The 26,302-nt window shown below is 36.4% G+C and overlaps 1 protein-coding gene across 2 annotated transcripts in view; it reads left to right on the top strand.

Annotated features, from left to right (window-relative positions):
- The first annotated feature begins 5,711 nt into the window (after nt 1–5,711).
- The window catches only part of ACTR3 (ARP3 actin related protein 3 homolog), a 36,947-nt gene continuing 16,356 nt past the window's right edge, over nt 5,712–26,302 (top strand). Inside the window, exons 1-4 of one of the 2 annotated variants that reach the window (XM_014459834.2) lie at nt 5,712–5,795; nt 9,742–9,866; nt 22,001–22,111; nt 24,769–24,864. In XM_014459834.2, the coding sequence (XP_014315320.2) occupies nt 22,040–22,111; nt 24,769–24,864 (168 nt within the window). In that variant the 5' untranslated portion in view covers nt 5,712–5,795; nt 9,742–9,866; nt 22,001–22,039. Of the gene's footprint in view, nt 5,796–9,741; nt 9,867–21,998; nt 22,112–24,768; nt 24,865–26,302 lie in introns of those variants that run through there. The other variant, XM_023757863.1, reaches the window with a different exon arrangement.

Here is a 26,302-nt window from a genome sequence, read left to right as displayed (position 1 = left end):
GTCTTTTGTTCCATATAAATTTTTGGAATATTTGTTCTAGTCCTGTGGAATATGCCATTGCTATCTTGATAGGAATTGCATTGAATCTATAGATTGCTTTGTGTAGTATGGACATTTTAATTATCTTAATTCTACCTTTCCATGAACACAGTATATGCTTTTACTTATTTGTATCTTCCTCAGTTTCTTTAGTGTCTTATAATTTTCTGAGTACAGGTCTATTACTGCCTTGTTTAAAATTATTCCTAGGTACTTTTTTTTTTATGCAATTGTAAATGGGATTGTTTTCTTAGTTTGCCTTTCTGGTAGTTCATTATTGGTGTATAAAAATTCAGCTGATTTCTGGGTATTTACTTTGTATTCTGCTACTTTACTGAATTTATCAGTTCTAGTAGTTTTTTGGTGGAATCTATAGGGTTCTTATGTACAATATCATATCATCTGCAGATATTGACAGTTTTACTTTTCCAATTTGAATGCCTTATTTCTTTTTTTTTTGTCTGATTGCTGTGGTTAGGACTTCTATAATAATAAAAGCATAATATGCTAATTAGACCAGATGTCCTTCCGGACCACCTTCCGAACGAAGCTGGGGCTGAGAGGGAAGCCTGGTCCCCAGGTGCCGGAGGGAAGCTGGTGCTGGCAGCCGGGGGAAGGAAGGCCTACTCTTGCACAAATTTTGTGCATTGGGCCTTTAGTGTTGAATAAAAGTGGTGAGCTCAATTGGCATAGCTCAGTGGTTGAGTGTCAACCTATGAACCAGGAGGTCACAGTTCCATTCCTGGTCAGGGCACATACCCACCGGGTTGTGGGCTCGATCCTTAGTGTGGGGTGTGCAGAAGGCAGCTGATCAATGATTCTCTCTTATTGATGTTTCTATTTTTCTCTCCCTCTCCCTTCCTCTTTGAAATCAATAAAAATATAATTTTAAAATTAAATAAATTTTTAAAAATGTGGTGAAAGTGGATATCCTAAGGGAAATACTTTTAGTTTCTGTGCCAGGCCAGCAGAGTCAAGGGTTCAGTGAGCCTGGGGGGGGGGGGGTGTAGGGCGGGGGAAGGATTCAAGAAAAGACAAAGAGAATAAGCTGGGGCTCAGTGGATCTCCTGTGCCTGGATGAGGCCACAGAGAGGAATCCAGAGAGCAAGCTGAGGCTTTATTTTATAGTCAGAGAAAAACAAGGTAGTGGTCAACATAGTTACAATGTTCTTGTGAGTTTCACTTGTTTTGGCAGCACTTGCTGCACCTCCCACAGCCCATTAGCTACCTAGGAAGGATCTAGGGGGCGGCCATAAGGTCAAGCTTAATTATGCTAAGAAGGCTCTGCCCTCTAAGCTGGGACTTGTTTGTGGCTCTGCCACAGGTCAATCCGAGGCTTAACTCTAGAGCCGCTCCCTACAAGTTTCTGACCATTAAAAATGATGTTGGCTGTGAGTCTATGGCCTTTTATTATGTTGAGGTATGTCCCTCTATTTTCACTTTGCTGAGAATTTTTATCTTAAACATGTGCTGGATTTTATCAGATGCTTTTTTCTGTATTTATTGATATGATTATGTTGTTTTTATCATTCATGTTGTTTATATGGTATATCACATTTATTGATTTGTGGCTTTTGTACCAACCTTGTATTTCCAGAATACATCCCACTTGATTATGGTGTATGATCTTTTTAATGTATTGCTGCAACGGGCTTGCTAATATTTTATTGAGGATTTTAACATCTGTGTTCATCAGGGATATTGGCCTATAATTTTTTTTTCTTTGTAGTATCCTTTTCTGTTTTGTTTTTTAAAAATACATTTTTATTTATTTCAGGGGGAGAAAGAAGAGAGAGATAGAAACATCGATAAGAGAGAATTATTAATTGGCTGCCTTCTGCATGCCCCACACTGGGGGTCCAGCCCACAACCCAGCGGGCACGTGCCCTGACCAGGAATCGAACCCTGACCTCCTGGTTCATAAGTTGTTGCTCAACCACAGAACCACACCAGCTGGGCTGGTTTTGAAATTAGGATTATGCTGGCCTTGTAGAATGAGCCTAGGAGTCGTTCCTCCTCTTATATTTTTTTGGAATAGTTTGAGAAGGATAGGTGTTCTTTGAATGTTTGGTAAAATTCACCTGTGAAGCCATCTGGTCCAGGACTTTTGTTTGTTGGGAGTTGTTTGATTATTGCTTCAATTTCATTAGTTGTAATCTATTCAGATTCTCTGATTCTTCCTGATTCATTTTTGGAAGGTTGTATAAAAATTTGTTATGTCCTGATTTTTCAATTTGTTGGCATATAGTTGTTTGTAATATTTTCTTATAGTCCTTTGTATTTCTGTGGTGTTAATTGTTACTTCTCATTCACTTCTGATTTTTTTAACTTTGAGTCCTCTCTCTTCTTGATGAGTCTTATTAAAGGTTTGCCCATCTTGTTTATCTTTTCAAAAACCCAGCTCTTTGTTTCATCAGTCTTTTGTATTGTTTTTTTAAGACTATTTCATTTATTTTAGCCCTGATCTTAGTTATTTTCTTCCTTCTACTCACTTTGGGCTTTGTTGTTCTTTTTCTAATTCCTTTAGGTGTAAGGTTAGGTTGTTTATTTGAGATTTTTTCTTGTTTCTTGAGATAGGCCTGTAATGCTATGAATTTCCCTTTTAGGGCTGCTTTTGATGTGTCTCAGAGATTTGGGATTGTTGTGTTCTCATTTTTATTTGTTTCAAGGTATCTTTTGATTTCTTCCTTGATCTCACTTTGAACCCATTTATTGTTTAGTATCATGTTTCTTAGCTTCCATGTTTTTGTGTGTTTTTCAGGTTTTTTTTTTTTCTTGTGGTTGATTTCTAGTTTCATACCATTATGGTCAGAGAATATGCTTGATATGACTTCAATCTTCTTAAATTTATTGAGACTTGTCTTATATTTTAACATGTGATCGATCCTAGGAAACGTTCCATGTACACTTGAAAAGAATGTATATTCTGCTGCTTTGGGGTAAAATGCTTTAAAAATATCAATTAAATCCATATGATCTAGTGTGTCACCTAAGGCCACTGTTTCCTTGTTGATTTTTTGTCTGGAAAATCTATCCATTGATATAAATGGGGTGTTAACATACTCTATTATGACTGTTACTGTCAATCTCTCTACTCATGTCCGTCAAGATTGCCTTTATATATTTAGGTGCTCCTATGCTGGGTGTTCCCTTTATCATTATGTAGTGTCCTTCTTTGTCTCTTACATAGCCTCTGTTTTAAAGGCTGTTTTGTGAAATATAAGTATTGCTACTCCAGATTTTTTTCCATTTCTATTTGTATGAAATATCCTTTTTCATTCCTGAAAAAGGAGTTTCTTTTAGTCAGAGAGGAACTTTTCTGCCATCTACTTGTATAATTTCTTCTGGGTGGCTATAAAAAATTTTGAGTTTATTGTAAAAATGTCTTAATTAAATTAGCTATTTCAAGTATGAAAACTGATAGAGTTAAGTTAGGTTAATGGAAGTTTACTTTTGGAAAGCTTTTTATTTGACAATTTAAAGTATATTATTTCATGTTTTTTCTAATAATTTTAATTATATAAAAATTTAAATGAAGTTTTTAAGCAAACTTCTTATAGCTAGCTGTACCAAGCTCCTTCCAGCTTATTAGAATGTGCTCTTCAAAAAAGGAAAAAAGGGGAAAAAAAGAGAATTCATGGACATGCACAACAATGTGGTGGTGTGGGAGGTGTATGTGTGCAAGAGGGCATAGATGGGATAAATGATAATGGAAAATATAAAATAAAAAAAAGGATGTACTCTTCAAATATTACTATATTTTACATGCATTGATATGTAAAGGGTTAGAAATGTACTGCCTATTCCAGCTCATACTTTTAGACTCAGCTTTTAGACTCAGTTCCTTCAAATCTCCCTAGAATCTTTTCCTCTCATCTCTTCTACTTCCCCTACTTAAATGCTTCTTTTCTTTTCTTATATATGAGCGTTAAAGTGTTTTATATGAGGATTTTTTTTTTCTTTTTAAAAAATTTATTGGGGTGACATTGGTCAACATGAACATAGGTTTCGGGTGTGGGTTTCTACATTACAAGATCTGTGTATTGCACCACTCAAAGTATATGAGCGTTAAACTGTCTCTTTTAAGTCTGAGAGTTCTATAAGTTCCTGTTCTGATTTTTTTATTCTTGTGAGATATTTTCTAAATGCTTTCTGGAACTTTGATTCTTTCTGAACTTTGGATTTTTTTGAGTATTTTCAAAGTCTGATTTTCAAAACATTTTTTAAAGTTTCCTAATAATAAGAGTTTTTAAATTCTTATTTTGTCATCTATTTCTTTGCTATCTCTCCACCAGAAAAAAGGTGAGGTTTCAAGGGCTCAGCCTAACTCAGCAAATTTTTTCCAGATTTTAGTATATGACCTTTTCTATTTTTTATTTGTTTTTTTATAATTTTTAATTGAATTTTTTTGGGTGACATTGGTTAATCAAATTATATAGTTTTCAGGGGTACAGTTCTATAATATATCATCTGTATATTGTATTGTGTGTTCACCCCAAGTCAAGTTTCATTTCATCACCATTAATCCCCCCCCTTTACCCTCTTCTACCTCCCTCCACCTTTCTTTCCCTCTAGTAATTACCATACTGTTGTCTATTAGGTGTTTTGTGGGGTTTTTTCCCTAATCCCTGACCTTTTTTACTTTCTCTATTTTTTAGATTGTATTCTACATACCACATTTTTCTTTTAGCCAGGAACCAAATTAATTCTTAGAGGCTAAGTAACTTTTAAGGTTAAGTAAACCAAGACATTTCCCTTCACATTTTTAAAAAATTGGTAAAAAAATACTGGCATCTCTGATAGTCATTAAATACTATAATTTAGTGATGTATATCCATTGTATTCAGACTTCACAGGATTTTCTTTTTAGTGTCCAGTTATCTCCTAAGTAGTTACCTCCAATGTGCTGCTTGTTTTTTATTATTTTTTATTGTAAAAATACAGGCAGAATTCACTGTGGTAAAACATTTAAAAACTATACTTATTAAATTTTAATGCATTCAAACGGTATGAGATGATAGGCTATTAAAATCTCCTTCTCACCCCTGGCCATCACCTACCCCAGTTTCCTTCCCTGGGGATAACTACAGTTGCTGATTTCTTTGTACTCTTTTACAGATATTCTGTGCCTATACAATAAATTATATGTTTTTAATCTTGCCCTTTTACTTTTATACAGATGTAGAATACTTGAAAGAAACATTGTTCTGTACTTTGCTTTGTTCAATTAGCAATACAATTTGGAGATTTTTTCTATCAGTACATAAGAGTTCTTCAATCTCTTTTTAATAGCTATGTAATATTCCATAGTATAAATTTAGCATATTTAACTAGTTTCTCATTTGATGGTTTTTAAAAATTATTTCCATTCTTTTGCTGTTCTAAGCAAGATTGTAGCAAAAAAAAATGCAATATATACATCTAACATGTATATGTACAATAACATGGCCTTGTTATATGTTACTTCATGTATGTATTAATATCTACAGGATTAGTTTCTAGACGTGGAAGTGCTGGTAAAAAGCCATGGGTATTTATAATTTTGAAAGTAGAGATGTTTAAATGAATTGAAGCTATGGGATTTTATGTATTATTTACCCACCATGGAACTTCAGTTTATAATAAATGGAAATCTAAGAATTAAATTAATAATTGCCAAGATGTAAGTGAAATCCTTATAAAATTCTTTTTATTTTGCAGGTATACAAAAATAGGATATGCTGGAAATACAGAACCACAGTTTATCATCCCTTCCTGTAAGTGTTTCTTTTAAGCCACAAATTAACAGATTTAAAGATCTTTTTCTTAATTAAAGTAAAAGAAATAATCATTTCTGATACACAGTACTATTTAATCCTTTAAGTACTATGGTTTGCAAAGTTTAAGTGTGACCTCATTTCTGCACTTCTAATCATTCATTTCAGCTCTCTGTTTAGCTCCATTTACCAAATCTTCCAAATATCTCTTTAGAGACAAGATGAAGGAATTAAACAAGCTTCTGCTTTAAGGATAATGCTATTAACAGTATGTGCTTGTAAACTAACTGTTAAGAAGTGCATCCCCATCACACACTTATGAAGACTGTCCTTTGGTTTTTGGATATGATTACTTTTTGCAGGGCCTTGTGCTTGTTGACATCCTGACCTAAGCTCATGTTTTAAAATAAGGACTGAATCTCATCTTTAGAGATGTTGACTTCAGCTGTTTTCTAATATCTTATAACCACACAGTGTTGTTATTCTGTCCTATTTTGTTTACTTTAATTGAACATCAACTTTCAGTAGTTTGTCTTTCAGTAGTTTTTTAAAAATACTCTCATACTTGGTTTTGTTACAGCTTTTATTTGTTAGCATGGATTATGTATCTGGTCCTTGGCATACTTTAGTACTTTTGATTTTCAAATGATTCATCTTTTTCATGCTATATAGTAACACCTGTGATTTACTTGTCCTAATGTTGAATTAAAACTAACTTATTAGATGACAGACCTTTTGAGCCTTTGCTTGGTGGTGCTAACTCCTAGACAGTTTAATTTTGGGAGTGTCAGTAGTTTTGCACAGTAGTACTTATGTGACTGTTTGAATATTTTTATGTATTCTTATTATGAAAATAAGAAAGAAATGGAAAAATAAACATTCAGAGAGTAATGAAAGCAGTTGACATTTCAGAATTAGTGAAGTTGAGAACTAGGTAGAAATTATTAGGCTTGCCAAAGATTGCACATCTTTAGTCTCAGTGGGGTACTAATTGGACATGAATAGCTCATTGGTATACTTTTCTAGGAATTGATTTTGTAAGAAATTAGCCTACTACCTAAGTCTAATTCTTTAATACCTAGAAAGAATTTTAGGTGACACTGATGATATAGCTTATTCATGCGAGAATAGTGGCCTTAGTTTGGTGGTACCATTCTGTTGTCCTTGTGTACACTGAAGGACAGTTTTGCTTTTCTTTACTTTTCCTCACATTTATATATCAATTTACTGATTGTTGTTTTTGATGACAAATACTGGCTCTATTGCTGACTTGTATAGAAGTACTTTTGTGGACTAGTACTTGACTCTAGTTTTACAGGGGTTGGCAAAAGTAGGTTTATAGTTGTATGTGAACACAACTTATTCTTTTATTATTTACTTGTATTACAACTGTAAACCAATTTTTGCCCACCCTGTATTTGAATTTAGTGCTGTTAGACCATTGTATATGCTTGTATTAGTTTCCTAAGGCTGCTGTAACAAAGTACCAAAAACTGGGTGGCTTAAAACAACAGAGACTTCAGTTCTGGAGGCCAGAAGTCCAAAACCAAGTTGCCAACAGGGCCATGATCTTGCTGACAGCTCTAGGGGAGAAACCTTGCCTCTTCTAGCTACTGGTGTTTGCTGATAATCCTCCTTGGCTTGTATATACAATCACTTGGCTGTCTCCTCCCTGTGTATCTCCATGCTGTCTTTCTTCTGTGTCCAAATTTCCTCTTTTTATAAGGACACTAGTCATTGGAGTAGGGCCCACCCTAATAACCTTACTTTAACTGGCAAGACCCTACTTCCAGATAAGGTTACATTCTGAGGTTAGGGCTTCAACATATCTTTTTTTGCAGGACACAATTCAACCTATTTCTGGTTTTGCAATCTCTTAATTTGTAATATTTTATAAGGCATTATGTTGTGATTAAACAATTATTTTAGGAGATTACTGATATGTCACTTTCATCTTTACAAAATTTGGTTTTGCTTATGTTCTCAAGTGGCTATATGTAGTGTTTATTGGAGACCTTTAAAATACTGATCTTTTGAACCTTAGGTTCTCATCACCATTCTACCCATTCTCTATTTCATCTCTCTGTCAAAATATTTTAGTTTTCATTGTCTTTATTTTTCTAGTGTACATTCAGTGTTATTTTGTGTTAGTTTCAGCTGTATAGCATAGTGGTTAGACAATCATATACTTTACAAAGTGTTCCCCGATATTTCCAGTTACCCACCTGGTAGTTTTCATTGTCTTATGAGAAGTTGCAGCATGTTAAAAATTTATTTGCCTTCTGAAAGGAGGTTTTTGATTTTGGAGTTTTTTCACCCAACTAGTATTTTAGTACTACAGGTACAGAGTTTATAATCAGCAGATATAGTCATGCTACTGATGAGCATAAGTATTTGATCTGGAAAGGCTTTAGATATGGTTCAAAGTTATTTTTATATATCTTTGTTTTCCAGGAAATTTATAGCAAATTATCTAGATGCCTATGTACATTATAAATGAACTAGAGGCCCGGTGCACAGATTCGTGCTCTGGTGGGGTCCCTTGGCCTGGCCTGTGCCCTCTTGTAATTCGGGACCCCTTGGAGGATGTTGGAGGCCCAGTGCATGGACTCGGCCTGATCCCCGCAGGCCAGGCCAAGGAACCCCACTGATGTACGAATCCATGCACTGGACCTCTAGTATGCATTATAAGATCTTTGGTTAATCTCTTCCCACCCCCCCCCCCCCCCCCCGCTTCCCTTTGAGAATCATCAGTCTGTTCCATGTGTCCATGCCTTTGCATTGAGTGTCTGTCCCCTAGTGGTCAGTGCGCGTCATGGCTACTGGTCTAATGGTTGAACCGTCGCTTAGGCTTTTATATATATAGATTGCTAGAGAAGGTTTCTAACATTCAGGAGTAGAATGTGGATTTAGAATTTCTTTCCTTCAGTATTTTTTGCCCACTTCATTAAGTATGTAACTGTTATTAAATGAAAGTATAACAGTTGAATGCCAGATTAACTTAAGTGTATGCATTTTTTATTATTTACATTATAGATATTACATATAGGTATTATGTATAGGTAATTACAATAAAAATGAAGGACTGCTTAACTTGGAGGATTTATAAACATAACTTAATTAAGAAATATGTAAAAAGTTTTATGTATAGAACTGTATGCTGAATTTCTGAAGTTTTTTAAGGGGATTATTATGGGTTTTACCTAAATGATTTGAAAAAAGCTTTTTCTTGTATGATTAGTTTAATAGAACCTTATGTCAGTGTTATATTGAAATTACTAATCTATTATAGTACAAATAGAATAGAAATATGAATGCTTTTATTTATTTATTTTAACAATATATTTTTATTGATTTCAGAAAGGAAGGGGGGGAGAGAGAGAGAAACATCAATGATGAGGGAGAATCATTGATCAGCTGCCTCCTGCACGCCCCCCATTGGGGATCGAGCCCGCAACCTGGGTATGTGCCTTGACCCATGACCTCCTGGTTCATAGGTCCACATTCAACCACTGATCCATGTTGTCTGGGCATAAAGAAAGCTTTAAAAAAAAAAATTTCCCTTGTAATTTTTGTGTTGTCATTTGTTAGTGTTTTTAAATTTTTTCTTTTTGATGTTGATTTGGCATATGTTGATTTGGTGGGATTATAAAATCAAAGTAGATCTTAACATAGTATTAAAAAATATAACTGAAACATTTCCAGAGCCATACTTCTTTTTTTGGCTTTTAACATTTGAAACCTTGTCTTTGGATTGAGATTTCATTGTGTTAAATGAATTTGGTCATTTTTTTTTCTTTTACCTATGTGCTTTAGTTTGGCAATTTAAATATGCTAAATCATGTTTTGTTTAATAGCACTTTATAATGGAAGAAGTATTTTATAAATTTGTTTCACCTGAAAATAATAAAATTTTTGACATGTATAAATAACTTTTATTTTAAAGGTATTGCTATTAAGGAGTCAGCAAAAGTGGGTGATCAAGCTCAAAGGAGGGTGTTGAAAGGTGTTGATGACTTAGACTTCTTCATTGGTGATGAAGCAATAGAAAAACCTACATATGCAACAAAGGTATATTTTATGATTTGTAAATTAATAACATTTTTTAAAAAAAATTTAGTTTATGATTGTGCCATTTAGAATTTCACTCTGTTATAGGCCTAGTAGCTTCAACCTCTTCACAATAGAAATTTCTCCTTCCCTGTGGCCCCTCCCAACTTAACGTTAACTTTATTTATTTTTTTTCCAAGTGGAAAATTTCAGCCTGCCCAAGTGAGCAGTATTTACTTTTCCATACCTACTAGACCTCAGAATCATCAATGTAATCGCCTTTCTCATTGCCACATTTAGAGACATTTCCCATAAGTATTCAAACCTATACCATTTCTCTCCTTTTTGAAGCTTATGTCACCTGGAAGTGCTGCTCTCTTTTCCCTTCTTTTTCCCTTTCTTATCCTGCCATTCTTCCCCTTCTTCCTTTTTATTGAGGTATAATTTGTATGTAGTAAAATAGGTAAGTCTTAATTATATAGTTAAAAAAATTTTATGACTCCAATCGTAAAACTTCAGGATATAGAGTAAATATAGTAACCTAGAAGCTTTTCTTGTGTCTGCTCCCATAGTCATCACCCCTACCTATACCAAAGGTAAACACTATTCTGACATTTATTATCTTTTTTTTAAAAAATATATTTTATTGATTTTTTACAGAGAGGAAGGGAGAGGGATACAGAGTTAGAAACATCAGTGAGAGAGAAGCATCGATCAGCTGCCTCCTGCACACTCCCTACTGGGGATGTGCCCGCAACCAAGGTACATGCCCTTGACCGGAATTGAACCTGGGACCCTTCAGTCCGCAGGCCGGCGCTCTATCCACTGAGCCAAACCGGTTAGGGCTTATTATCTTATTTTTGAACATTGACTTTGCCTCATTTGCAGATTTCCTCCTTTGTACCTCATTTCTTCTATCCTCATAATTTATTAATGAACACTATCATATGTAAAAAATTTGGCTAAGTGCTGAGAATACAGTGATAAATAACAAAATGACTTTCCTGATAAGGCAGTTATAATGTGGTGGGAAGGAATACACTGAAGGAATAATTACAGGTGTTAGGGTGTTACAAAAAGGAAAGTATAGAATAACTCTGGGAATGTATATCAGGAATAGCTAACCTATTTTGTGGACTCAGAAAAATCTTTAGGGAGTAAATCTTTAAGCTGAGGCTTGAATAATAAATAGGTGTTGGCCAAAACCGGTTTGGCATAGTGGATAGAGCGTCGGCCTGCGGACTGAAAGGTCCCAGGTTCGATTCCGGTCAAGGGCATGTACCTGGGTTGCGGGCACATCCCCAGTGGGAGATGTGCAGGAGGCAGCTGATCGATGTTTCTCTCTCATCGATGTTTCTAACTCTCTATCTCTCTCCCTTCCTCTCTGTAAAAAGTCAATAAAATATATTTAAAAAAAAATAGGTGTTGGATGAATTGTGTAGGTAAGGTTATATATACTAGGCAGAGATTCCAATATTCAGGAAGGCTTTAAAGTATGAGGGAGCCTGAAACTGAACAACCAGTGTGCCTAAAGCATAGAGGAGGTGGAAAGAAGTGAGGAGGTTGAAAAGTAGGCCAGGATAAGATTGTTGAAAGTGTTGTTTGGCCATGTTAAAGAATTTAACTCTGTCCTTTGGGTAACATTAATGGTTTAAGTAGTGATTAAAAGCACAACTATTGAAGTATATTGGCTTGGCTGGAATTCTGGCTGTGCAACTTACTTTTTTTTTTTCTTCAGAGAGGAAGGGAGAGGCATAGAGAGATAGAAATATCAATGATGAGAATCATGGATTGGCTGCCTCCTGCATGCCCCCTACTGGGGATCGAGCCTGCAACTCGGGCATGTGCCCTTGACTGGAATCAAACCTGGGACCCTTTAGCCTACAGGCTGATGCTCTATCCACTGAACCAAACCAGCTAGAGCTGGCTGTGCAGCTTTCTAGCTTTGTGATATTCAGTAACTTAACCTTTCTGAGTTTTTGTTTCTTTATCTGTTAAATGGAGATAGTACAGGATTGTTGGGAGATTTAATGAGATGATGCATATAAAACAATTGTTATGGTGCTTTGTACATCATGAATACTCATATATATTGGCTGTTTTTATTTATTTAAAATATATATTTTATTGATTTTTTACAGAGAGGAAGGGAAAGGGATAGAGAGTTAGAAACATCGATGGATGAGAGAGAAACATTGATTAGCTGCCTCCTGCACACCCCCTACTGGGGATGTGCCCTCAAGCAAGGTACATGCCCTTGACCGGAATCGAACCTGGGACCCTTCATTCCGCAGACTGACGCTCTATCCACTGAGCCAAACCAGTTAGGGCATTGGCTGTTTTTATTATTTGGAAACACAGCATCATTCTAGGAAGACCAGACTATTGTAATAACTAAAGCAAGGAATATTAGTGACTTGTACTACACTTATGGCAGTAGGCATAGAGAGAAACAGAAATTGTGTGTGCACACAAACATTTAACTTTCATCATAGGGACTTTCAGTCAGGATGGCAAGCATAGGTAAATCTAGTACTCACTTCCTTCAACAACCCAATCAAAATTACAACTAAACCATAGGACAACCACTATTTAGAATCACCTGAAATGTGGCTGAATGGAAGTCTTACAAGTAGGGAGTTAAAGAAGAAGCCACATTTGAGACTGGTAAGAGGGGTGGAGATGCTGAATGTGCTGGTCCCATACTCACATGTGGTGGATATAAATCAGAAGGGATATCTCGGCTGCAGAGATCCCCCTTTAGTAGTGAGGGGTCCCAGCCCCACATCAGGCCCCTTGGCCCAGGGTTCCAATGTCAAAAAGAAGTCCCATAACTTTTGGCTGTAAAAACCAGTGGGATTGAGGCTGAGGGATATGGTAGACTGCTGGAGTCCCAGGCAGTTTCTTTTAACACATTAAGCACCATGTCAGTCACTGGTGACTGACACTATACTTTCTGTCCGGACCGGTCAGTCACTGGTGCCGCCAGCATGTCGGTGAAATTGGATATCGCGGGCTAAACGGAAAGGAAGACAAAACAGGCTTGGCGCTTAACATGTTAAAGGGCTCACACACGGACTTATTCGGACTCACTCCCTCTGAGCTCTATCACTGGGTAACAGTGTGAAAAAGGCATCAGAGACATAGGGGAAGGAACTGAAATGTCTAGCATCAGGGCGAGAGCTGGGGAGGCAGCTTTCTTCCAGACAGAAGTGCTGGCAGAGACCATTGTTGCTTTGATGAGCTCTCTACCTCCACAGAGCCAGCATGTCTGAGTCTCCATCAACTTGGCTACCACTGTCCACCCTCCCCACCTTGTGATCCCTTGAGGCCCCACCTCACCCCATTTCAGGAGTACCCATGATGTTTACAGTGGCTTTTCCGTATGAATGACCTATCTTGGCTCATGTATTAGATTTTTCTAAAAATATCTCAAACAAGCAGTAACCTGGACTCTGCATACCCCATACCTTTCACTAAGTGGCCCCAGGCCTGGCAGTAGCAGCAGCTAGCCTTGATTTGTAGCTTGGCCTTTCCTGGGCCAACACAAGTAGCAGACATTTGCAGATTGCTTTGTAGCTCATGCCAGATGGCTCTGGGCAGTAACAGGTGATGGCTGATCTTGGCCTGCACCTCCCTGGAGGCCTGAGAGCCTGTGCATCCAGAGGACAGCTTCTGACCACGTTGAAGCATCACCACACAAACAACTCCACAAGGGACAAATTCAGTGGGCACCAGAGCCCTGATGAAGTAAGTCCTACTCTGGGGTGGGCCCCTGCACAGCTGATCCTCCATGGTGGTCAGAGGTCAGTGGTCTGTGGTCACAGCCAGTCCTTGCAGCTGATGGGCCTGGGGATAAATTATTCCTATTGATGTTCCAACAGCAATCAAAGTACACAGTCCACACAGGGGGCACACCCTGATTGCCCATTTTGGGTTATCAGAGAGGCTATGTCACTAGGCCCTACGGAACACCTACTATATTAGGCTACTCTACTATCCTGGTAGATGTAGCAGCTCTACATAATGCGTAGAAACAAATAGAGGAAGTTTGCCAAAATGAGGAGACAAAGAAACATGTTCCAAATGAAAGAACAGAACTCAACTCCAGAAAGAGAACTAAATGTATTGTAGATAAGCAATCTACTAGATCAGTGGTTCTCAACCATCTTAATGCCGCGACCCTTTAATACAGTTCCTCATGTTGTGGTGACCCCCATCCATAAAATTATTTTCATTGCTACTTCATAACTGTAATTTTGCTACTGTTAGGAATCGTAATGTAAATATCTGATATGCAGGATGTATTTTCATTGTTACAAATTGAACATAATTAAAGCATGGTGATTAATCACAAAAACAATATGTAATTATATATGTGTTTTCCGATGGTCTTAGGTGACCCCTGTGAAAGGGTCATTTGACCCCCAAAGGGGTCGCCACTCACAGGTTGAGAACCGCTGTACTAGATGAAGAGTTCCAAACACTGCTTATAAGGATGCTCAGTGAACTTAGTGAGAACCTTACAGCATGAAAAAGGATCATTCAGATGTGAAGGATACATTAACTGAAATGAAGAATAATTTACAGGGATTCAACAGTAGAGTAGAGGATGCCAAGATAAAATCAGCAATATGGAATATGAGGAAGCAAAAAACACCAACTAGAAGAACAAAAAGAAAGAAGAATTAAAAAATATGAAGATAGTGTAAGGGGCCTCTAGGACAACTTCAAGCATACCAAATTCACATCATAGGGATGCCGGAAGGAGACGAGAAGGAGCAAGATTTTAAAAACCTATTTGAGAAAATAATGACAAAAAACTTACCTTACCTGGGGAAAGAAATAGACATACAAGTCCAGGAAGCACAGAGAGTCTCAAACTAGGTGAACTCAAAGAGGCCCACACCAAAACACATCATTAAAATGCCAAAGGTTAAAGACAAAAAGAGAATCTTAAAAGCAGCAAGAAAAAAGCAGTTAGTTACCTACAAGAGAGCTCCCATAAGACTTTCAGCTGATTTCACAACAACAACTTTGCAGGCCAGAAGGGGCTGGCAAGAAATATTCAAAGTGAAGAGCAAGGACCTACAAACCAAGATTACTCTACCCAGCAAAGCTGTCATTTAGGATGGAAGGACATAAAGAGCTTCCTAGACAAGAAAATGCTAAAGGAATTCATTATCACCAAACCAGTAATACAAGAAATGTTAAAGGGTTTTCTTTTTAAGGAAAAAAAAAAGAAGATAAAAATATGAACAATAAAATGGCAATAAGTACATATCTATCAATAATTGAGTTAACAAGCAGAACAGCAACAGCCTCACAGAGAACATTTTGATTGTTGCCAGAAGGGAGGGGGGTTGGGAGAATGGGTGAAAAAGGTGAAAGGATTAAGAAGTATAAATTGGTTGTTACAGAATAGTCATGGGGATGTAAAGTGCAGCATAGGGAATATAGTCAGTAATCTATAATAATCTATAATAATAAAAGTGTAATATGCTAATTAGACCAGACGTCCACCGGATGACCTTCTGGATGAAGCTGGGGCTGCAAGGGAAGCCCTGTTCCCAGGTGCCTGCTGGTGGCCGGAGTGAAGCCCAGGTCCCAGGTGCCAGAGGGAAGCTGGTACCAGCAGCCGGAGGAAGGAAGGCCTACTCTTAAACAAACTTTGTGCATCGGGCCTCTAGTATTCTAATAACTATATATGGTATCATATGGGTGTGAGATTTATCCAGATGATCTCTTAGTAAGTTATGAAATATCTAATTGCTGGGGTGCACATATGAAACTAATATAATAATATATGTCAAATGTAATTGAAACAAAAATGATTTGAAAATAGGGAAAAATAAACCTTTGTCATGGGAAACTTTATATATAAAAATAGAGGAAAGAATATCATGAACCTCCAGGTATCCATCTCAGAGCTATGCAAGTTATTAACCTTAGACCACCCTTGTTTTATCAAATCTACCTCTTACCCCCAGATTATTTCAAAGTAAATTCCAAATATTGTTTTACCTATAAATACTTATCTTTTAAAGATAAGGACTTTAAAAATATATCTTAAGTATATTACCCCTGAATACAGTGCAGTTTCTTAATATCTAAAATCTAATCAGTGCTCAGATTTCTCCGATTATTAATCTGTTTGAATCAAGATTCAGACATTGTGTACTCATTGGATTTGGTTGATAACTCTATTCAGTCTTTTTATAGGTTCTCTGTATATATGTTTCTTCTTTCCTTTTAAAATTTCAATCTTCACTTGATATACTTATTGATTTTTTAAAGGGGAGGAAGGAAGGAGGTAGAGAAAGAGGGAGGGGGGCGGGGAGAGATCAGTGCAAGAGAGAACATCGATTGGTTGCCTTCCATACATGCCTTCACCAGGTATTGGTCCCGAAATCTAGGCAAGTGCTTTTTTTTTTTTTTAAATATATTTTATTGATTTTTTACAGAAGAAGGGAGAGGGATACAGAGTTAGAAACATTGATGAGAGAGAAACATCAATCAGCTGCCTCCTGCACACCCCCCACTGGGGATGTGCCTGCAACCAAGGTACATGCCCTTGACCGGAATCAAACCCGGGACCTTTCAGTCCGCAGGCCGACACTCTATCCACTGAGCCAAACCAGTTACGGCTAGGCAAGTGCTTTGACCAGTAATTGAACCCACAAACTTTTGGTATATGGGACGATGCTCCAACCAACTGAGCCACACTGGCCAAGGCTATCTCTTTTGGCCTTTATTTATATAAAATTTTTGGTTGTCTTGTTAAATGACCCATATTCTGGATTCTGATGATTGCATCCTTGTGTCATTTAATGTGATCCTCTGCTTTCAATATTTATTTTGGGGGGGAGGGGCTGTTGTAAAATGGTAGTTAAATCTACAAGTTTGGTTAGATTTTTGTAAAAATAGTGTGTTTTTTTGCCAAGAATAAAAAAGTGGATATTTATGGAGTAACAGGGAATGGTTAACAAGATATTGGTGGCATTAGTTTGTACATAGTAATTGAGGATAATTCCCAGTTCTTGGAAAGTTTCCTTGCTTCTCCTTATTTCTTGAGATTGAGAACATTTAAGGAGAAATACTTTTGGCTGGGTTGTGATGTAGGGAGGAGAATATTAGTTTTTAACAAGTAGTGTTTTCGGTATCTGGGAGACATCTGATACATTGTTAGACAAATATTTGGCTTTGGGAACTCAGAAAAAAGACAAATATTTGGAAGGTATCAGTTACCTTTGGAAGGGCTGACATTACCTAGGGGAGTGTGTATCAGGGAAGAGCCTAGGACACAGCCTGATTAGTGCTCTATTTAGGTTTGGATAGGAGAGGAAATCATTGCAAAGGAGACTGAGAAAGCATGGTTAGAGGACGGGGTAAATAGGAAAGTGATAGACAGCATGGAATGTTTCTAAGATATCAAGTCACCTGGAGCCCCATATATTAATTACTGTTTTTTAGCTACAAGGATGTCATTTGTCACCTTAATAAAAACCATTTTAGGAGTAATAAAAACCATTTTAGTGGCTGGATTACAGTAGGATGGATTGTGAATGGTAGGCCAGAAAAAAATGTCAATATTCATTCAGGTTTGGCTGTGATTGGGAGAGAGAGAGATCAAGAGACATGTGAGTTTAAGGTAGAAGAGATGTTTAAATGCTATTGTGAAAGTGCCATTAGAAAAAAGAGATTAAAATAACATAATTAAGTCAGAAGGATGAGGTCCAGAGCACAGATGATCTAATTTATATGTGGAAGATTCTCTTATATTACTAAAAAGTGAAAGAGAAAAAGAATGTATGGAGTCAGTTTTATAGATTTGATGAAGGGATTCCTGACTGTTGGTGTCTGCTGTTTCTGTGAAATACATGGTGATATCAGCTCTGCTTTCCAGGAAATAAATAGTGGGAGGTGAAATCTGAATAATGGGGACATTTAAAATCATCTTTGTGGAGAGTAAAGATGAATAGAGTAGAGAAACAAATGCTTGCCTGGCAAAGTTAGGTCCATTTGAGAATAGCAATTATGAATGCTTAGTTTTATCAACCCAGTTACATATGTTTCTTCAATACAACCAGCATTCTGTGTATGGGTAAGTTTAGGGTAGGATCATTCTGAGTTGGGCTTTGGTAGATGGAATGACAAAAGGAAATATGAATAGTCAAAGTGATGTGGTGTAAAATCTAAGAGTGTGTGTGTTGGGGCAGGTTGGCGTGGTGATAGCTAGGGAATAATTATAATAGCCAGTGGCCTGCTAGTCTAATTGTGTATGTCTGTGGGTTGGGGAGGGAAGGAGGATAGCTAGGGAGTAATTATAATAGCCAGTGGCCTGCTAGTCTAATTGTGATAGAGGTATAGCAAATTGCTGGAGGATGAACAGTTATGATCAGAGTGGGGCGTTCTTGCATTTCTGGTACTTAGAGATGCTGAGGATACTAAGATTTAAACTAGCCAAATGGGGAAAAGAAATCTTTGAAGGTGTTGAAGTCAGTGAGCTGAGAGACCATAGTTCCTCAGATTCTTTTCCCTTAAACACGTTTTCATGTCTCCCAAATGCTGCAAGCAAACCTAAAAAACAAAAACTTTCTCAGTCTTTATTTGTACCTTCTTTCCTCAGCCTTTTAGCTATTATTTTCCTTTTGAAACCAGATTTCTTATTTAGTCTCTACTTATTTGATAAACTATTAAATTGATTGTGTGTAACAGTCTTGATTTGTCTTTTCTGTTTCTAACATAGACTATCCTTTATTTGTTACTGTTTTATTTTCGCTATTGTTGCTGGTTCTTTCTCCGTTGCCCACTACTCAAATGTTTTTATTTCCCAGGTACTGTCCCTGATTCTCTTTTATTTCTTTATTAAATACTTTGTGTAGGTGATCTCATCCACTCCTCTGTCTGCAACTACAACCTAAAATCCCTACTTCCAATTCCTTGGCCACATTTCCAACTACCTACTGTCAACTACCTACTGCCTGGCTCTCAAATGTAATCTACCAAAACAAAACTTAATATATATATACTCTACCCTTGCTTAGTTCAAGAAAAAATAAAACACAACTTTTGTCTCTGGATTAATAGGTTCTTTCCAGTCCGACTTCAAAGCTAAAAATATTGATATCTTTGTGTTTCTTCTCATTCTTATAATAGAAATCTTAAATCTGGCCTAATATCATTGACTAGAGGCCTGGTGCATGAAAATTCATGCACTGGAGGTGGGGTCCCTAAGCCCGGCCTGCCCCCTCAGGGGCGGCAGGCGACCTGGAGATCAGGAGAAGGCAATGTCCCATCACACCTCTGCTGCTGCCACTGCTGGCAGCGCAAGCCTCGGCTGGCCCTTGTTACCTGAGCCGCTGGCGGCCCTGGGTGGCTGGGCAGCCGCCATCCAAGGCTTGCCTGCACCTCGGGCCAGCCCTGGGTGGCTGAGGGGACTGGGGGACTCTGGAGGCAGGCGCCCCAGTGGGGCTGAGGGGACTGGGCGCCATCATCTTTGAGAGCGTGGCAGTCAATTAGCATATTCCCTCCTTATTGGCTGTGGGCGCTGCCATCTTTGAGGACTGGGCAGTCAATAAGAATATTCCCTCCTTATTGGCTGTGGGCCCTGCCATCTTTGCGATGGGGTGAGGGTCAATTAGCATATTCCCTCCTTATTAGATAGGATACCACAGTTGGGGCTTTTATTTTCCCTTGCTTAGTTGTCTTAAAATTCTTTTCAGCTTTCTCAGTGCTGCTATAATAATCTTCCTAAAAATCAAAGCTGTTCTTGTCACTCCCCTGATTAAAATTTTCTGCCAGTGCCCTATTTCTTACAGAATAAAATCTAAATATAAGGAAAATACAGTTTTTGAGAATCTGGTCTCTTTATCTAGAACTGATCTGTCTCTCTACACCCCTCCCCCCTAATCCTTTTGTCACACATATTTCTCATTGTTAAATGCAGTGTTTGTCTTTTTACATATTTTTTCTTTCTATTCTATATCTACATGTTCTTCCCTCTTCTTCCTCCCAAGAAAATAAAATCAACAAGGTTGCTCCTTTAACACCCAGCTTAGATATGACCTTATCAGTCATATAGGAGTATTTCTATTTTTCCTAAGGAGCCTAGCTCCTCATCTAGTCCTAGGTACTTTATTTCTTTAAAAACTTACAATAGATTTGTATCTATCTCTTTCACTAGCTTGAGGGGGGCAGGTGGTTCATGTCCTTAGCATTTGTGCCAATGGTTCACAGTTGCTACACAATAAAATAACACTTAGACTATTTAAATATGTAAACTTCAGTAATGTTATAAAATGAATGATGTAGTACATGTTTTTCCTTACTTAAAGCAAGGAAATTCATAATATAATGCCTTAAAAAGTATGGAGAAGTCTAGGGTGAGATGTGGATATTGGGGATTAACTGATAATAGGTTTAATGACTGAGTAAATGACTATAGGAGGTTTATTTGTTCTTTCATTGTAAGGTATTGAGTACTATGTGCATGGAACTGTATATTTTGTTTGTTTCTTTTTCTGTTATATATATTTAAAAAAATTTTGCATAAATTTTAATTTGCTTGTTTAAGGAATTCTTTATATATTTGGAATACTAATCTTTTGTTAGTTATATGTGTTGTGGAACTGTATTTTATTGCAGAGATTCACAAATTTTCTCAATGCCTTTAGTGTCTCAGTAAGATTGTTTAGAGTGACATCTAGACCAAAAGAAATATCTAACAGCTTGCTTATTAAGCATCTAGGTCTAAGGAACTAAATAGCCTTTTGAAAAAATAAGACACTTATTTGAAAGGAAAATATTTAATTGTTAAATAATTACAATTTTATAAGAGTGCATGTGCCTGTTAGGTATTTCACAACTTCTCACACCTGGAATCAGATTGCACATCTCCTCCTGCATTTCTTATTTTACATTAGTTTTTGGGGGAGGTACTAGTTTTTATTATAGCAACTACTGGCAACTCAGTTTCTCAAAGAAGTGATGTTATTGAAAATAATATATGTAGTATTACCTAATGTTGAAACTGAATTTCTCTGCTAGTAAGATACGCAGTGTCAGACTGATTTTGAGTGTCACTGTATTTTCCTGAAAAATTTAAAGTAATTGGTGTTGTCTTTGTCAATTTGCTGTAGTACCCTGGGGCTCAGTTTTGAAAGCATGTTTCTTTACAAATACATATAGTTTTTCTTTTAATTTTACATGCTTGATTTATTATTGCTATATACTTACCAACTGTGTTTTATATATTAGGCACATAGCAAATATTTGTGAAAGAGCTAATAAATTAAATGTTAAGGAAATTGTAGTAAACTATAATTTTCATAGGCTTAATTTTAAATTTTTCGCTTATTACAAAATTTTCAGAAATCCAGACAGACTAGTACAGTGATGGCGAACCTTTTGAGCTCGGCATGTCAGCATTTTGAAAAACCCTAACTTAACTCTGGTGCCGTGTCACATATAGAAATTTTTTGATATTTGCAACCATAGTAAAACAAAGATTTATATTTTTGTTATTTATTTTATATATTTAAATGCCATTTAACAAAGAAAAATCAACCAAAAAAATGAGTTCGCGTGTCACCTCTGACACGCATGTCATAGGTTCGCCATCACTGGGCTAGTACAATGATCTTCCATCTAGATTTACAATTTTTAACATTTTTACGTTATGTTTTACATTATAATTTTAACATGTTTGCATTATGTTTTTAATTGAATCACCAGAAAATATATTGTAGAGATAATTTAACTTATTTCTAAATAGTTATGTATGAATTTCTAAAGAATGATCTACAGCCCTAACCGGTTTGGCTCAGTGGATAGAGCATCGGCCTGCGGACTGGAGGGTCCCAGGTTCGATTCCAGTCAAGGGCATGTACCTTGGTTGCGGGCACATCAATGTTTCTCTCTCATCGATGTTTCTAACTTTCTATCCCTTTCCCTTCCTCTCTGTAAAAGACTCAATAAAATATATTTAAAAAAAAAAGAAAAAAAAAAGAATTATCTACAGTTAGATTATCACACCTAAGAAATGCTGTCCTTTTCTAATATTCACTAATGGTCTAGTATTCTCTGGGTTTTTAAATTTTGGTAGTTTATTTTGATGTTAATAATACTTGTATTTTATTTTTTTGTCTTAATAGTGGCCAATTCGCCATGGTATAGTTGAAGATTGGGATTTGATGGAAAAGTTTATGGAACAAGTGATCTTTAAATATTTAAGGGCAGAACCTGAAGACCATTATTTTCTTTTGGTAAGTACAAATTGTGATTTCACTGAGGAAAGTTTTGAAGAAACTCAATGAGAATATTTTCATTACATCTGTATTCACGAGGGCATGCTTTATTTTTTATTAAATTGTCATATGTCTAAAAGACTCTAAAAAGCTCTTTTGTCTTTAAGATTATTCTGTTCTGGAGTTCAAATAGAGTAGTAATATATTGAAACAACAAAGTTTAGGCACTTAGGAAATTCTTTTGATAATTAATATGTAATCTTTTTGATAGAAATAGTAAGGTTCAGAAAAAGTTGGAAATATGGCGCTTCCCTTTTTCATTGTAGTCTGATTATTATTTCATTTGTAATTTTTGGCAACAAAAATACAATATAACTTAATTTTTAAACTTTCTTCTTTTTACCAAAATAGTTGCATGTTCATATCTATCTTTAAAAAATTAAATGGTATAAGATCGAAAATAAAAAAACAGCACTCTTCTTCCTCATGTCTCCCAACCCTTGATTCGTATTCCCCAGAGATTAAGATTTAAAAATTCATCCATGTTGTTGAGGATACCAATAACTTGTTGCTTTTTCTGGGTTGCATTCCATTAGATGAATATGCCTTACTATGTATTTTCTATTGATGATCACCTGGGCTGTTGCCAGTTTTTTACTATTAACAATATTTTGGCTACTGAGAACATTCCTATACAGGTCTTTTTGGGGACATATGTTTTCATTTCTCTTGTATAAATACTTTGGTACAGTATTGCTGTAGGTAGGTGCATAATAGGCTTTTTAGGAAACTTTTATATAAGATGTGAGTAAGTTGGTTGCTCTACAATCTGCCCAATATTTGGTGTGTTAGTCTTTTTAGTTTTAGCCATTTTAGTGGGTGTGTAAGCTTTCTCATTTTGGTTTTAATTTGCATTTTCCTGATGACTAATGACATTGAGCATTTTTTCATGTACTTACTAGCTATCTGTATGTTTTCCTTATGAAGTTTCTGATTATATTTTATGTAGAACTTCTGTTTGTTTTGGAGTTTATAGTTAACTGCTTTGGTTTTTTAGTTTGCTTAATTTTGTATGTATTGCTAAATATCTTCATATTGTTGAACCTAGTTCCAAACTCTCTTAACATCAGGCAGTTTGCTTATTAAAAGTTTTACATATGAAAAACTCTATTCCTGCTTAGTTTTTTTAAACTTTATTTATAAGGCCTTTTATTTTTATTTTTATTTTTTTTTTATTTTTTTTTTAAAATATATATTTTATTGATTTTTTACAGAGAGGAAGGGAGAGGGATAGAGAGTTAGAAACATAAATGAGAGAGAAATATCGATCAGCTGCCTCCTGCACACCCCCTACTGGGGATGTGCCCGCAACCAAGGTACATGCCTTTGACCGGAATCGAACCTGGGACCCTTCAGTCCGCAGGCCGATGCTCTATCCACTGAGCCAAACCGGTTTCGGCTATAAGGCCTTTTAAAATTGAAAAAATACATTTAATTTGTAATGAATTCAAGTTTTATCATTCTTTTTTTTTTTTTTTTTTTGTAATTTTTGCTCTGTAAATGTAAGGAATCCATGGCTTTCCTCAAGGTAAAAAAGATAATTCTTTTGTGTTAAGTTTAAAAGTTTTGCCTTTTAACTTTACGTATTTGAGATAACAAAAAGGATTGGATTGTCATATCAGACTCATAAGAATGAGTTTTACCCAGTTTTCAACTTTAATAATTTAAATGAATTAAATGATCATGAGACATAAGCAAAAAATGAAATCTGGGATTGCCAGTGCTGTTCCCTAGGTCCTTTTTGCCTCAGACTTAACCCAGACACAAGTTTCTAAGTGATGTATGCAGCCACATAACTTAAACTGAAGAGAACTATGTAAATATCTCCATTTTATAGTCGCTTAACAGTTATGTAACTTACATAACATTTTTTTCAGGAAGCTGTGCCATAAATTTGTAGAATCTTGATTTATCTAGCTATATAAAACCCTAATATGCAAATTCACCAAACGGCAGAACAACTGGCGGAACGACCAGTTGCTATGATGCGCACTGACCACCTGGGGGCAGATACTTAACGCAGAAGCTGCCCGCAGGCCCCAACCTATGGTGGCAGCGAGAGGTGGGGCCGGCGAGCAGGTGGTTCCAGGCCAGCCAAGGCAGGTGCAAGCAGGGGCAGCCCAATCACCCTGCGGATTGGCCCTGATCGCTAGCCAGGCCTAGGGACCCTACCCTTTCACGAATTTCGTGCACTGGGCCTCTAGTTTACTATAATTGTAGCCAGATCAGGTACATTCTGCTATAAATAATGCATAGATGATTCTTCCATTAGCAAATACCACTGGAGGTTTTTCATTACGATGTTTACAAGGTGATTTGACTGGGTCTCCTTCCTTCTTCCTCCTTCCTTCCTTCCCTTTCTCAATGTGTAATTCTTACAAGTGGTGTGAGAGGAATTTAGTTTCCTTTTTTTTTATGTGAATAACCACATTTTTGCATATGTTTAGATCTGTTTGAATTCTCTATTTTTTCTTTGACTGTGTCTCTCTTTACCTCTAAGTTTTAATGACTTTTAAATACAGTGTTTGAAATAAATTATTTCTCATTTAAAATTGTCTATTAAGTTATCAAAATAATCTGATATTGTCTTTTTAAAATGTTATTCAATTTAATAGACTGAACCTCCTCTGAATACTCCAGAAAACAGGGAATATACTGCTGAAATAATGTTTGAGTCCTTCAATGTTCCAGGCTTGTACATTGCTGTGCAGGTAAGCAAGTTCATAAGTTAAGAGACTCTGGATTCTTAAGTTTTAATCTGGTTTAATTATCTATCTATCTATCTATCTATCTATCTATCTATCTATCTGTGTATTATAACCTCAAAGCATATCATAGTTTCTCTCTTGAGTTGATAATTTAGAAATCATATTATAGGAAATTGAGTTTTAGTCAGAAAAGAAGTGTTAAAGTATATTAATTGTTTTTGGTTAACTCAAATCCTTTTATAGGACAGAAAAAAGGGAACTAAAGTTCATTGAGTGTTTCTGCCATGTCAAGAACTTCATATCTGTAATAATAGTGTAATATGCTAATTAGACTGGACGTCTTCCAGACGTCATTCCGGACGTCCTTCCTGACAAAGCCGGGGCCGGAGGGAAGCAGCTCGGTCCCAGGTGTGGGAGGGAAGCGGGTGCCAGCAGCCAGGGGAAAGAAGACCTACTCTTGCACGAATTTTCGTGCATTGGGTCTCTAATATATATATTCATTTATCCTTAGAACATTCGTTGTGTTCTTTTTACAGTTTGTTTTGACTGATTTATTGCTAGGTGTATTTGACCACCTTCTCCTTTGGGCCTTTCTGTATCCTATATATCATAAATTCCTGCAATACTTTATTGTACTTAATTTGTATGTATATCTGTATGATACAGCTTCTGTCCCACCCTCAGGATCAGAACTTACCTCTTATTTTTTAACCCTATAGTAAATGTGATAACCTGGTATATCACAGATGCTTAATGAGTATATAAACTATTTTATAGTTCTGGTGGCACACAATGTTTGTAGTGTGATCCTGTGTTATAATTGGCGGTCAGCTTAGACATCTTTCTAGGTCCATTTTTCAGCTGTTTATATTGCAAGTAGATTTTAAAAAGCCAGTTTTGTTCTGTTTTTAATTATTAGTCATATATCTTTTTAAAAAAAATATATTTTATTGATTTTTTACAGAGAGGAAGGGAGAGAGATAGAGTTAGAAACATCGATGAGAGAGAAACATCGATCAGCCGCCTCCTGCACATCTCCTACTGGGGATGTGCCTGCAACCCAGGTACATGCCCTTGACCGGAATTGAACCTGGGACCTTTCAGTCTGCAGGCTGACGCTCTATCCACTGAGCCAAACCGGTTTCAGCATATTAGTCATATATCTTATTTGAGGCTTGGATTGTATGAAATATAGATTTTTAAAAATGAACTAGCTGTGTTAATTTCTTAATTTGTAAACTCCTTTTTTAAAGAATTATACTTTATTGCCTATGCCACAATTTTTCACAGAAAAATGTTACCTCATCAACTTTGTTTTATAATTATATCATAGGATTTGGAAGTGTGCAAGGGCTTTTCTGTGATAAGTTGTTATATATCCCTAGATGCATATTGCACTTAGAAAATTTGGAGATAATCTTATAAGAGTGATACTAGTATT

This window comes from Myotis lucifugus, unplaced genomic scaffold, assembly GCF_000147115.1.
Source record: "Myotis lucifugus unplaced genomic scaffold, Myoluc2.0 scaffold_116, whole genome shotgun sequence".
Classification (NCBI taxonomy): domain Eukaryota; kingdom Metazoa; phylum Chordata; class Mammalia; order Chiroptera; family Vespertilionidae; genus Myotis; species Myotis lucifugus.
This window is presented reverse-complemented; position numbering and strand designations above follow the sequence as displayed.